This window comes from Sceloporus occidentalis, unplaced genomic scaffold (assembly GCF_023333645.1).
Source record: "Sceloporus occidentalis isolate IW3139 unplaced genomic scaffold, rSceOcc1.0.p SCAF_199, whole genome shotgun sequence".
Taxonomy (NCBI): Eukaryota; Metazoa; Chordata; class Lepidosauria; order Squamata; family Phrynosomatidae; genus Sceloporus; species Sceloporus occidentalis.
In genome coordinates, this window is record NW_028317179.1 from 1,384,306 (window position 1) to 1,398,660 (window position 14,355).

The 14,355-nt window shown below is 45.9% G+C and overlaps 1 protein-coding gene across 1 annotated transcript in view; it reads right to left on the reverse strand.

The window, feature by feature from the left end:
- The window catches only part of LOC149278173 (serine/threonine-protein kinase MARK1-like), a 47,537-nt gene extending 39,174 nt beyond the window's left edge, over positions 1–8,363 (reverse strand). The window contains exon 1 of the mRNA XM_089502249.1: positions 8,313–8,363. Coding sequence (XP_089358375.1) covers positions 8,313–8,363 — 51 coding nt within the window. The remainder of the gene's footprint in view (positions 1–8,312) is intronic.
- Positions 8,364–14,355: the final 5,992 nt, after the last annotated feature.

The window sequence follows — 14,355 nt, forward strand, 5'->3', positions numbered from 1 at the left end:
AGCTTCTACTGCTATTGGGAGAAGAGCTGGTTGGTTCTCGCAGCATCTGAAAGCGTGTGTAGAGGGCCGGTCACCACATGATGCCGAACGCTTATGTCATAGATCGGGGACATCGTCTTGATCTATACACCGGCTCGCAATCCGCTGCATCGCCTCCGATACGATCTGTGCTGATCTGCAGATCTCCAAGAGGCCTCGGGGCCACGAGACGTTTTAAAGTACTGGAGTCTAAAGTAACAATGCTTTGTGAATCACTGCTTGGCCCCTGCGGTCCACAAAGGGTTAAACACGCGATCGCGGTTACATTATCTCCGTCAACCAATCAAGTAAAGGGGGGGACGGGGACGCTCGATCATCACTTTACGGGTTTCTCCCGATGACTTCAATCCATATTTAAAGTTCTTTTTCCACCAAGTAATGGTCAGAACCCCCCCCCCCCCCCCCCGGGGATTAGAGAACCGAAACCCGACACGGAGGGACTGTCAGCGCAAGCTACGTGACTGCAGGGACTAATCAGATTTAGGGTGGTAATCGTTAATACTTACATTAAACTCCTTCGCGCTGCCCTGTTGACCCGCTGTACCTCGCGGCCGACTATGCTGGCGCTATATAAATCAATGCTAATGACTTCACATGTTGCTGGCTGTATGTGTGCCCCCTGCAGCATGTCCGGGGTATAATGGAGACAAGCATTCCCCTCTAGGAGTGGTTGGTCAGCAACATGTGAAATACATACGTGTCATGGATGATTTGGTTGCCCAAGGTCAAGAAATACTGGACATTAATAATGCATTACACAGGGCCGGCTCAGCGCTTCCTGCAGGAGAAGAGCTATATATCAGAGAGGGGGGAGAGAGGGTAGGATCGAAACATTATTTATTGTTTTATTTAGCGCCATCATATTCCGCAGCGCTGTACAAAGGGTAGACAGGACATAAGTCGTATATAACGTAACATGATGGCACGTGGAAACAGGGCCCTGATCAAAAGGAACTTACAATCTAGAAAAAATACTTATGGGGGTAAAGTAGAGGAGGAAGAGAAATAGTAAAAGAAGAGGCCATCATCTAAAACTAGAGGGTCAGAGGCTAAGATGTCAAGTAAGGAAGGTTTACATTGCCAAGAGGGTTGTAGATAAGTGGAACAGCCTCACAGCAGAAGTGGTAGAGGTTAATACAGCAAGGGAATTTAAGGCTCCTGAATCAAAGAAGAGACCAAGGACTGATTGAGGTTTAATCTGACTTGAGCCCCCACTTCTATTACAAAGGGATATTAACCATTTCTTGACTCTTTACCCAGCCCCCGGACTGTAGAACTAATGTTAAATCCCTAATGCTGACAGCATTTGTCCAACTGGTGAGGTCATCTCTCTTCTTTACTGATGATGTCAGACAAGGGGCGACATCATGATGATTTAAAGGGACCTCTCAGCTATCACATGCATTTAAGTGGATATGGGGGCTGCAGCATCCCCATCGATGAGGCTTCTGTTTGTTCCACGTTTACCAAGTGGTGCAGAGCGACGCTGCAGCCCGATGGACCCAGGGAGATTTCCCAACGCCGGCGATAAAGCATTTTACGCGAACGGACGCTTCACCCGAGGCTTCCACCCTCCAGCGCCACGGCATTCCCAATATCAAACATCAGCTTATCGCACGTGGCAAGCACGTCGGGCGCAAGAGCTGACAATCTGCCGACCTCCTTCATACCTCGAGCTATAAAGCACCGTATGTGACGGACTCTCTTCCTGGTTATTCTATATATCGTGCAGGATGGTGTTAGAAAACACGCACGTTCGCGCGCGCACACACCAACATATACATACACATACACTGAAAGGGCTCCTATCAAATTCGGGTTCTAATCCTAAATAATCGGGAGCTGAAAACTCCTGCATTCTGAGACCATTTCCGCCGATCTTCTTAAACCCCCCCCCCCCCCCCGCCAGCAAATGCCGCTGGTTCCTGTAACTAATCTTCACAGTAAATGGTTATAGACAGGTGGTGGAAGTGGTCCGACGCTCCACGTCCGTGTCACCTTGCTCCGCTTGTACAGAGCTCTCCCTATAAATACACTGCAGCTGCTGCTACTCCCTATGGAAGAGGAGCCTATAGGGGGTCCGGGGGTCTGACCTGTTGGGAGTCTATATACCGGCCTGGAACCCAACGGAACCGGAAACCAAGTTCCACACGGAAGAGAGTAGAGCTCAGAAGTATTCCAGTACATTCCAAAATCGGCCACCGTAGCCAGAAACACGAATAATTTTTTATATTGTATAAAGCAGGGGCCATCAGGGGCTGGAAAGCAGAAATATTGGAAATAACTCCAAAGCAAGAAAAAAATATTCATGCCCCAAAACTACATTTCTAAGACAACTGGAATGTGGCCGTATGGGGGGGGGGGGTTTGGTGGTGTTGGTACAAACTTTTGGACTTCCGCATGCTTGGCTCCTTTTCCTCGGCTTCCTTCTTCTCTTGTCGCCCGCTTCTCCCCGGTATCAGCTGAGTTAACCAGGCCTCCTGGAGCGCTTCTGCTCCCCCGATTGTAGCCACACCCTTTGCGCTATCTTGGACTACTTTTGTAAAAAGGGCGGAGCCACAGGAACAGCCTCTCCCTCGATCTCCAATCCGGGGAGAGGGCCAGTGCGGAAGCGCTCCGAGAGGCCAGGTTAACGGCGCCGTTACTGGGGAGAAGCGGACAAAAAAGAAGACAGAAGAACAAGAAGAGGCAAGAGAAGAAGCAGAGCAGCTGAAAATGAGACATTTGGGGGTCACTCCTCGTTTCCAGACGTACAAATTAACGAAAACTTCATTAAAATTTCTGCGAACCCGGAATGGCGCAAGAGAAGAGAGCGGCTGTAATCAAAGTCTTCACTTTGATTACAGCCGCTCTCTTCTCTTGCGCCATTCCGACGTTTTGTTTTCCTTGTATCATTCTAACGCGTCCTCTCCGTTGTCTTTTTTTTCAAAATTTCAACGCTTCAACACAATCCTCGTTGCTTCCCTTTACACGACGCGCATACTGCCCCCAAGCCGACCGAATTCCTCCGTCCCCAGCGTCTGGAGCTTTGAACAGACGTGTCATTTTTTTGAACCCCGTGGCTACGTGAAATGGAATAGACTGAACTAGTTAAACAAGAACATTCCTGCTTTGCTAATTCCTTCGCCAGAAACCTTTAACCAGCCCAGACTTGGGCGACAGAACAATTACACTAAAGAAAGCAAAGACAGGTGTCAGCGAATGAATTCAGAAATGCAGATATCCCACTTAAAGCCGCATCCGAACCAGGAATGTACAAAGGGGAAGGGGGGGGCATTAACAGACCGAGAGGTAGGGAACGATGGGCAATTTGGCTCTTTGCAAGGAGTTACATCTTATTATTCATTCGTTTGCTTCATCCCTTCATTGAAATTTCATTCTGACATCTTGCAAGGATTATAAAAACTAAAAATACTGTTTTGGGCACTAAATAAAAAATAAATAAGACAGGGAAATGACAGTTCCTTTACAGGTGCTATGCCAAGTAGATAAAACATTCACTGAGCTCTCCCGCGTGTTCTGTCTTTTTTTTTTTTGTTTAATCACACACACAAAAAAATAAATAAACCATAGAAACTTAAGTTACTTCAGTTTCTATGGTAACAACATCAGTGTGTATGATAATTAAGCTTTCCCTGCAGAACTATGATTGAGGTTAAATGTTACGTGATTAAAGAACAGTTTCTAGGAAGAGCCTAGGCGTGTAGCAGTACGAGGAACGATGTCACCAACGCTGCATTCCACATCAGAAGAGTAAGTGGAACGGAATCTTTAAGAAGAACAGTATTTTAATACGCATTTAATATGATCCGTAAGTGACGTAGGCGCTCCTATTGGCTGCAGCCGCTATGACATCACCAAGAAATTAGATATAAGTAAGTGGGCTATAAGTTTATTCACTAAAGAGGGAGTTGGCAGGAGAGCTGCAGTTTCATCTCACTGACTTCACTATACATTGGCTCCAGGAATAGCTTGTATGGCCTCAAATAAAGCATAATTAACTCACCGACTGGACTATACATTATGCAGGGCCGGTTCAGCCGCTCTTGTGGCTAAAGCTTCCAGGGATGGTCCTTCATAATGAATAGAGAAACGAGGGCCCAGTTACATATCATGGCTTGTGTCACCGGGTTTACGTCCCTAGGGTCCCGCTGTTTGCCTCCATGTGCCTGGTAACCTGGGGCCACGTTGTGTTTTGGCTCAGTTGTCACAGTTATGGAATAATTTTTACTTTAGTGAGAAGGTGGTAGACAAGTGGAACAGCCTCCCAGCAGAAATGGCAGAGGCTAATACAGTCAGGGGAGAGGAATACGCATGAGATAGGCGTACCGCTCCTGAACCTAAGACGAGACCAACGACTGATTAAGGTTTGAGTCTTTACAGCAGGAGAAACAGGCGACTAGACGGGGGCCGAATGGGGCTGCTGTCACAACTGTCTTCTTCTTTTAAGGACACTTTATGCATCACCCACAATCTATATCAATCCTTTTTTCTTACTAAGGAAGCCACTCGCGGTGTATTCTTAGAAAACTGGTGGCTTAATATTGTTTTTTACCCTGACCCAAGGTGGCTTTTCTAAGGGAAGTCTCCTTCCTCCAAAACCCAGACAGCGATGATGGTATTAGACAGGTGAAGCCATTCCCGTGTGAAACCGTCTCGGGGCCGGAGAGCCCCCAAAGCAGAAAGCAAAGCAAATGCCTGACAGCAACTGAAACAGCCTTAAAGGAACAGTCCAGACCCCAATATTCTATTTTATTTATCTTTCCTTGGATCCTAACACATTTTACTGCACAGAAGAAAACAAGACCGTCTCATTTAGCTCCCCCCCTGGCTGCCTCTATTGAAACCAGGAAGCACTCGTAGGTACACTTCCTGTACATGCAGAACCCCCATTGATGTTATCCAATTACATGTATGCTACCAAAAATAAATGCCAAGATAGCAGACATACATTGGCTGCTGTTATTCCCATGGATTTAAACAGGGGCTCAGCTCCCATTGACTAGAGTGGGAGTTCTAACGAGCGTGTGCGAGAAGCATACTTAGGTATGCTCTGTGCTTTCAGTAGAGGCAGCTGGGGGAGGAGTTCAATAAGATTAAGTCCCATTTTCCAGCTCCAATAACTAAAGTATACCAGCAGCAAACAACTTATACAGCGTAAAAGAAAAAAAATAACTAAAAACACTGAAAAAAATCTAATCTTTACACTCGGACAGGAGAGACCCTTAAATACTGTATTTAGAAAGACCAGTTTTGACTCAGTGCTACGTGGGTTAAAAGCCATGCTGTCGAGGAAAGTACATAGAGAAGTAGATAACACCGAATTCTCTTTAAGTGCGTATTTTACAAAAACGATAATACGGTGTTGCTATTACCGGCAGGATGACATCATCCGATGTGGACAGTGTACAGGGTACAGCTAATGCGGGGGTCTCAGCGTGCGAGGCGGAGGAAAGGGACGCCGGCCAAAGTCTCCGTTCTTCAGCTGTAGCAAATCAATCAAAATGACACCTTTCAGCCCCGTGCCTTACCCTGGAGATATACAGTTCCTGTGCTAGCCAAGTTCCACAGCCAGTTACAGACTGGGAGCGATATAGGTTTGTCTTAAAAAGACCCCCAATGCTGGAAAGGTTCTCTATCTGTTCTGTATCACAGCTGATTCATGGACAAGGATAGTTTGTGAACCAAAAATAGGATCACGATAGTAAAAAGCCTCAGCGTTGTTTTTTTTTGAAAGGGTGGTAGATAAGTGGAGTATCCTCCCATCAGAAATGGTAGAGGGTAATACAGGGAGGAGATTAAAGCATGCATGGGACAGGCGTATGGCTCCTGAATCTAAGACGAGACCAACGACTGGGGTCTGAGTCTTTACAGCAGGAGAAACGGGCCGGGTGGATCGTATCTGCCGTCACATTCAATCACATTGACGGGGTGTACACCCGATAACCACAATATATCGTCCCCTGCAATTCACATCCGCCGCCCGACACACGTAAACACCGCCAGAAAAATGAGTGCCTGAGATGCGGAGTATTTTGGGCTCCCTGGATGCAAACAATACTCAATAACGTACACTTCTGGTCAAACGTAATTATATATACACACCACTGTTCAAAAGTTTGGGGTCACTCAGAAAAGTCATTGGTTTTAAAGAAAAGCACATTTTGATAATTAGAACAACAAGAAGTAGATCAGAAATCCAGCGGAGACGGGGTTAATGTTGTAAACACTATTGTAGCTGGAATCTCTTCATAGGCGTACAGAGGCCCTTTATCACTCCCATCACTCCCGTGTTCCAATGGCCCTTTATCACTCCCATCACTCCCGTGTTCCAATGGCCCTTTATCACTCCCATCACTCCTGTGTTCCAATGGCCCTTTATCACTCCCATCACTCCTGTGTTCCAATGGCATGTTGGGTTCGCTGATACAAGTTTAAAAGAATTGATTGTAAGAAAAGCCTTTTGCAATGATTTGAACTGTAGTGTGTGTTTATTTGAATGTTAGCGTGTGTGTATATGTGTGTGTGTATATATGTGTATGCGTGTGTATGAAGCGTAGTGTATAAAGGGCCCGGATACCGATCATGAATTACAGGTTTTTTCCGGCTATCGTTATGGGCAATTCCAACTCCTTCAAATAAAGCTACTAAGTCTGCTTCCTCGCCGCACATCACGTCAGAAAATATCTTCTAATAGCGCAGTTTCCAAGCAGCCGCCTGTAATCAGAGCGCTGCGTGCCGTCTCGTTCCAAACACACGCAAACGTTCCGGCTCCGGAGGAACAGCCGCGGATCCCCGAGAGCCGGCGACGCAAAACCAATTTGGGAAGCGGAGAGCTGCGGGCGGCTGATGTCATTTCCTCAGCAAACGTGAACAAAGGAGACCATCGGAAGATGTCCGACAGCCCAGAACCGGCGAGCACACGCCGGGGGCCGGGACGCTCGCCCCGCCATTCAAAACATTTTTATACAACGTAACAGAATTACAGAAAAGCTGCGGAATATTCACAGCATTCACACATTCCGCGATCGGCATCCTCAGCGGGACGGCAAAGATAAAATATCCCACCGGGAAAACCCGACCGATGGGCAGAACGCCAGCATGCAGCGGGACCTAGAGGTGTATACGCACACAGATATACATTATGTACACGCACACATATATATATATATATATATATATATACACATACACACACACATTCTGGATCTATTATCACAGGTCCGCGAGGTAACCCAACCTCTGGAAAATGCCGTTATATAGAGATAGGGACCGGCCCACCTATACGGCGATGGGGACCGGCCCACCTAGTCTCCAAGTGAGGATGAAGGGGGGGGGGCGCGATGACACCCTTGGACTGCAATAGACAGCGATTCAGAGAGATAACCAACCCACCGAGGCGCTACAAACGCTGCCTGGCACCTCCGCGCTGACACAAGACTACGCAGGGTCTGGAGCCAACATGGGGCACCCTCCACTAAATGGGTTCATGAAAGCGCCATGCGGATGGTTTAATCAGGGATATGTTTACGGCTGGTGCCATTAGCAGCGCCCGGCTGCCCCGGAGCACCATGGGTGAACCCATTAACCAAATCTTGGGTTCCTTATCATGCGCAGATGCCTGGAGCGGGCTACCCGCGTAACTGTACTACAACTCTCAGCACTCCTTACAGATATTCTTCACAGATATTTAGGGAATAGGCTTGACACGGAGAGGCGCAGGCAACCCAAACCAGGCCACCTCTCCACGATCTCGACAGCCGGTGATAAAAGCCATGCGTCTTTATCCATCGGATAACTGGGGAATATCGAGTGTCTAATAATTATCTCCTAGGGGCCACCAATCAGAAGGCTGCATCATCCAGCCAGCGGCCTAACTACCCCCCAGTAATCAACTAGTGCCCCCAATACCCCATCTGTTACTAAAAGCACACACTGTATAGGGTTAATGGCAATAGGTCACAATATCACTACTCATGACAATGAAAGGGTTAACTGGTCATGTGGTCACACCCCCCCCTTATTCCATTATTAAGGGTAATTAATAGTTCACGTGCTCATTCCCTGGAACCCACAGTGTTAATAAATATAGAATGCACTTCTCCCTGGGCTCTGAAGGGTTAATGAGGTTACCTCATCCCTCGATTGTCCGGGGGGGTGTATCAATTGACCCCCTACAATCCCTGGACCATGCGGGGGTGGACGTTCCATTCTATAATATCCCCCCCCCAACGTCATCATCCCCGCAGTGGTCTCGCCCGCGGGTTACTCACATTCTCAGTGTCCCGCTCGTTCACTGTGGGCAATGGCGTCCTGGCCGACATCTTGTGCGGTTACCGCGGCCGGCGGGCTGAAGAGCGGGGCTGTTATCCCTCCTGCAGGCCTCGGGGAGCTTTCCCTCCTTCACAGCTACGGCTCTCTCCGACGGAATAATAAATAAAATGTCAATAAATAAATGAAAGAGCCCGGGCCTTCACACGGGGGGCCCCTCAGCCTGCATGCTGCCCAACAATAAAAGCTCCTACAATCAGCGCCTGCCGGCCCTCAGGGGATGCTCAGATGTCGGGGTGCCCCCACCCCCTCCTGCAGCCTCGGTGCCCTCATTGCCTGCAGGTGGCATGCAGCGCTGGATGCACGGAGCCCCGGACCATGCAACAAAATAACAATAATCCAAAAATAACACAAATAGCGGGTACAGGGGGGAAAAAAAGAATCCCTCGCAGCTGCCGCCTTTCCTCGCTGGGGCAACAGTGCAGAGAGATTTATTCCTCGCTCATCTGAAGCAAATCAGCCCCGAGATCTCCTCCTCTGCCAGGGCAGCAAATCCCAGGCTGCAGCCTGCCCTCCCCTCTCTGCCTCACTCCCCTCCTCCCTCCTCCGGCCAGGAAGAGAGTGACTACTTCCAGTGGGATCATCACCGTGGGGAGGGGGTTCCCTGCTGCTGGGGAGGGATCACCGCCTGTCACTTGTGCCCACCATTCAGTAAGGGGGGGGGGAACTGTCATTGGGGGCTTAAGGCCCTAAAACTTCCCAGGGGCCCACATCACGTGTACATAGAGAGGAGTAAAGGAATTGTATCAATTATTACTATTATTTTATTAATTTTTATTATTTGATTTATATAGTGGATATGTACTCCACAGGCTGTTAAGCGGATAATTGATTTCTATATCGCCGCCATATTCCGCAGCGCTGCACAATGGGTATCAGGACATAAAGTAGTGCCGCATAATTATTATCGATATTAATAGTGTTATTTTCTTTTATTTGTATAGCGCCAACAATATACACAGCGCTTGCAGAAATGTGTATATATATATATTTGCATTTTTTGGCACGTAAGTTATTAATGACGTTGAGCCGCTTTGATTGGATCGCTATAGATCGCCTATGGTATATTTTCACCTCTCTACGGGTAAAAGGCGTCTAATACCCCTCCTTGTATTTTGTGTCTGTAAGTCTTGATGGTTATGTTCTGTTTACCCATTGTACAGCGCTGCTGAATATGATGGCGCTATATAGATATCGGGACGGGTTTTGTACATCGGGGAGACCGCCGAGTTGCGTTTGCGGACATTTTTTTCAGACGGCAACTCCGCAAACAAATGACCCAGAACGGCCTTGAATTATTGGGGGTATTCGCCTACCAGACAAATGAACCCCCCCAAACCTTGACAGTCTAGTGAGAACCCACCTCTCGTTAAGCTGATTATTAGAGCCGACTCACGCTGAGTTTAATTTATGCATAAAAGAGCTGTAAACTTTGCGGGTTTTTGTTTGTTGGGTTTATAGGATTATTCGTTAAAGCCCAATAAGACTATATAATAGTTTATTGACAAAATGCCAACATAACTCACGTATTTAAGGTGGCACGCTGGCCGTGGATCGCTCGGGTAAATCCGCGGCAGATAAATATAAAAAAATTATATATATATATTAAGTTTAAAACGCATTCGGTTTTGTATTCGACACTTAAAGCGGGGGCACATTACTAAGAAGATATAGACGGGGCTGGATCGGTTTAACTAGATTTATTATATTTATTATAATTTAGGGTAACGAATCGGTTGTTCTTATAGGGATGTGACCGTGGATTTAAAGTGTGGCAACCGTACGATGATAGAGCGCAGAAGACGATCTGTACATTGTGTAAGCAGAGATACAGTTTAGGAGTAAATATATATATATTATATATACCGTTGTATGTTTGTGTGTGTATATATATATATATATATATATATATATATATATATATATATATACAATCTTAATTGAGTCTGTAAAGTTGCGTGGAAGCATACTGACACTACAAGGGGATCCGGGTAATAATCTCTTACCACCCGGGTAATAATCTCTTCCCACTCACGAAGGTATCTGGAAAGCTCCCTCCCACACCTCCGGCAGAGAGACGCACCAAGCCCTTCTCCCCCATGTCCCTTCTCTCTCCTGCACACCCAGCAGCTGCCTCTCTCGCTGCTCCATGTTTACGCCATAAAGCCATTTATCTCCGTCTTCACAATTCCATAGCTCAGTGGACTTCACGGTGCTCGACATACTAACACAAGGCTACACGAGTAGTTAGTAAATAAACGAAGAACAAGTTACCCCGCAGCAGAGGGCTGTGAGTATTATTCAGCCCCCGGGGCACATTCAGTCTTTCAATATGCCGGCCTTAAAACCATCATTGTTAGAGCATCACAACGGTCAGTATCATCTATCAACACTTATGCCCACAGAATGGGACAACGTTGGTAGGGGGCACATTGAGGGGGCACAGGAAGGAAACAATAGAATGGCTCGGTCTTAATCACCCAGTCAGACACTCTGACTAATGAAAGTTTACAGAGGAACAGACTTAATTAGCATTGACATAAAGCATCAGCTCAGTGTGGTGTTTGAGCCGGCAAAGTCACCCAAACTGACAACAATGGCTGGGGTTTTATTACTGTATACAGCGCTGGGGAGTTATTACTTGATACAGCCCTGGGTGTTATTGCTGTATACAGCGCTGGGGGTTATATTACTGTATACAGCTCTGGGGGTTATATTACTGTATACAGTGCTGGGGGTTATATTACTGTATACAGCGCTGGGGGGTTATATTACTGTATACAGCGGTGGGGGGTTCTATTACTGTATACAGCGCTGGGGGTTATATTACTGTATACAGTGCTGGGGGTTAAATTACTGTATACAGCGCTGGGGGGTTATATTACTGTATACAGCGCTGGGGGGGTTATATTACTGTATACAGCGCTGGGGGGTTATATTACTGTATACAGCGCTGAGGGGTTATATTACTGTATACAGCGCTGGGGAGTTATTACTTGATACAGCCCTGGGTGTTATTGCTGTATACAGCGCTGGGGGTTATATTACTGTATACAGCTCTGGGGGTTATATTACTGTATACAGTGCTGGGGGTTATATTACTGTATACAGCTCTGGGGGTTATATTACTGTATACAGCGCTGGGGGGTTATATTACTGTATACAGCGCTGGGGGTTATATTACTGTATACAGTGCTGGGGGTTATATTACTGTATACAGCGCTGGGGGGTTATATTACTGTATACAGCGCTGGGGGGGTTATATTACTGTATACAGCGCTGGGGGGTTATATTACTGTATACAGTGCTGGGGGTTATATTACTGTATACAGCTCTGGGGATTATATAACTATATACAGTGCTGGGGGGTTATTACTTGATACAGCCCTGGGGGTTATTACTGTATACAGCGCTGGGGGGTTATATTACTGTATACAGCGCTGAGGGGTTATATTACTGTATACAGCGCTGGGGAGTTATTACTTGATACAGCCCTGGGTGTTATTGCTGTATACAGCGCTGGGGGTTATATTACTGTATACAGCTCTGGGGGTTATATTACTGTATACAGCGCTGGGGGGTTATATTACTGTATACAGCGCTGGGGGTTATATTACTGTATACAGTGCTGGGGGTTATATTACTGTATACAGCGCTGGGGGGTTATATTACTGTATACAGCGCTGGGGGGGTTATATTACTGTATACAGCGCTGGGGGGTTATATTACTGTATACAGTGCTGGGGGTTATATTACTGTATACAGCTCTGGGGATTATATAACTATATACAGTGCTGGGGGGTTATTACTTGATACAGCCCTGGGGGTTATTACTGTATACAGCGCTGGGGGGTTATATTACTGTATACAGCGCTGGGGGGTTATATTACTGTATACAGCGCTGGGGGGGTTATATTACTGTATACAGCGCTGGGGGGTTATATTACTGTATACAGTGCTGGGGGTTATATTACTGTATACAGCGCTGAGGGGTTATATTACTGTATACAGCGCTGGGGAGTTATTACTTGATACAGCCCTGGGTGTTATTGCTGTATACAGCGCTGGGGGTTATATTACTGTATACAGCTCTGGGGGTTATATTACTGTATACAGCGCTGGGGGGTTATATTACTGTATACAGCGCTGGGTGTTATATTACTGTATACAGTGCTGGGGGTTATATTACTGTATACAGCGCTGGGGGGTTATATTACTGTATACAGCGCTGGGGGGGTTATATTACTGTATACAGCGCTGGGGGGTTATATTACTGTATACAGTGCTGGGGGTTATATTACTGTATACAGCTCTGGGGATTATATAACTATATACAGTGCTGGGGGGTTATTACTTGATACAGCCCTGGGGGTTATTACTGTATACACATACCTGGGAACTCCGGGTCAGCTGACGTCGGCGGAAATGCCCCCGACATCAGAAGTTCCCAGGTATGTGTATTTAGTTCTTTGGGTTTATTACCCTAATGCCTCACTACAGATCAGGCACAATATTTGAGAAATTAGGAGTCTAAATTTATTTAGTGCACACACATGGCATAATAAATAAATAATTAGTGCACAAATTCTATCAAACACTGGAACTGCATCAAAGGAGGATCCATAGAAAGGATCCAGTCACAGTGGAAGCGACAACCAAAGAACAGAATACCACCTTGTGGTTAATATTGTTGTTTGCTAGCAAAAGCATTAACCCAAGTCATTATTTACAATATCCTCTAGCTAACTTGTTCTGGGATTCGTACATTCATTAAATCTGATGCCTTCCTTATTAACTAAAATAATAGTTAAAAAAAAAGTGTATTACTTATAAATCTTTTATATAGAATATTTCAGCCTGCGCCAATGAGAAATCTACCCCCAGGACGTCTTATAACAGCGCACGTAAATGAAAATATCTGAAATTCTTTCCATGTACAGAAGCCTCCGAAAAGATAAGAGAATTTTAAGTCATAAAGAACCAAAATCTATCTTAATATTCATTTTTCTTTAAATAAACACAGGCATGGATTATGTTTATTTTTTTGTGTATTATTATTATTTTTCTAGAAGTAGCGGATTAGATGTATGTGATCAGCACGTGTTTTTATTTAAATCCATCAGAAAGCAAACTTCTATGTATTCACTGAAGATATACTGTTGTGCATAGTTACCAACAGCCTCGATTTTTTTTTCCGATTAGGACACTTGGCAACTGTGCACACCTGCTTTAGGAAAGCCAAACCCTACCACCCGTCAATTACAAATCTGACATGTATTCCCTAAAGGGACTTGGCTCATATTATAAGACAATTCAGTGGAAGACAAGCTGCCACCAAGACGTTTGGCAAACCGAGCCAGTGAGTTGGCGGCCGGCAGCTTCTCCCGGCCATCTTTCACTGCATGTAACCCATTAACGCGCAGCTGCGTCATGCTTACACTTTCTCCATGTGATGCCTATTGATATTAAAGCAGTGGTGAGAATCATTGGACCACGGAGAAGAAGGATTGGCCTCTTACCCCCTCCCCAGGTAACATACATACTAACATGCACACTATAACTCATATTTACATATACTATCACACCTACATACTCACACTAACACACATACACACTCAGTTCTGGACTGGCACAATGGGCTATTGCCAGACCACCATTGTGTAATATGGTCAGGACTATATTACACAATATATTCTTCTTCTTCCCTCGTGTATGTGCCCTACTGGGTGGCTACTATTAACTCTTTAAATAACCAAGGGTCAAAAACCGCTTCTCAGTGCGCTACTGTATCTTCCGGAACACAAATGGTTACTTTTCGGTCTATCGGGGGTCATTAGTAGAATCCCACCTGTCCTCTATTGCTGTCCGGTCTCGCTGCAGAATTACAGACCGTAAGCTTTGTAATCATCGGCGAGGAAGAGGACGCAATTAACAAATTAAGGGCATGATTTCCAGGCGTCCAGCAGTTCCTGACGGGTAGGATCG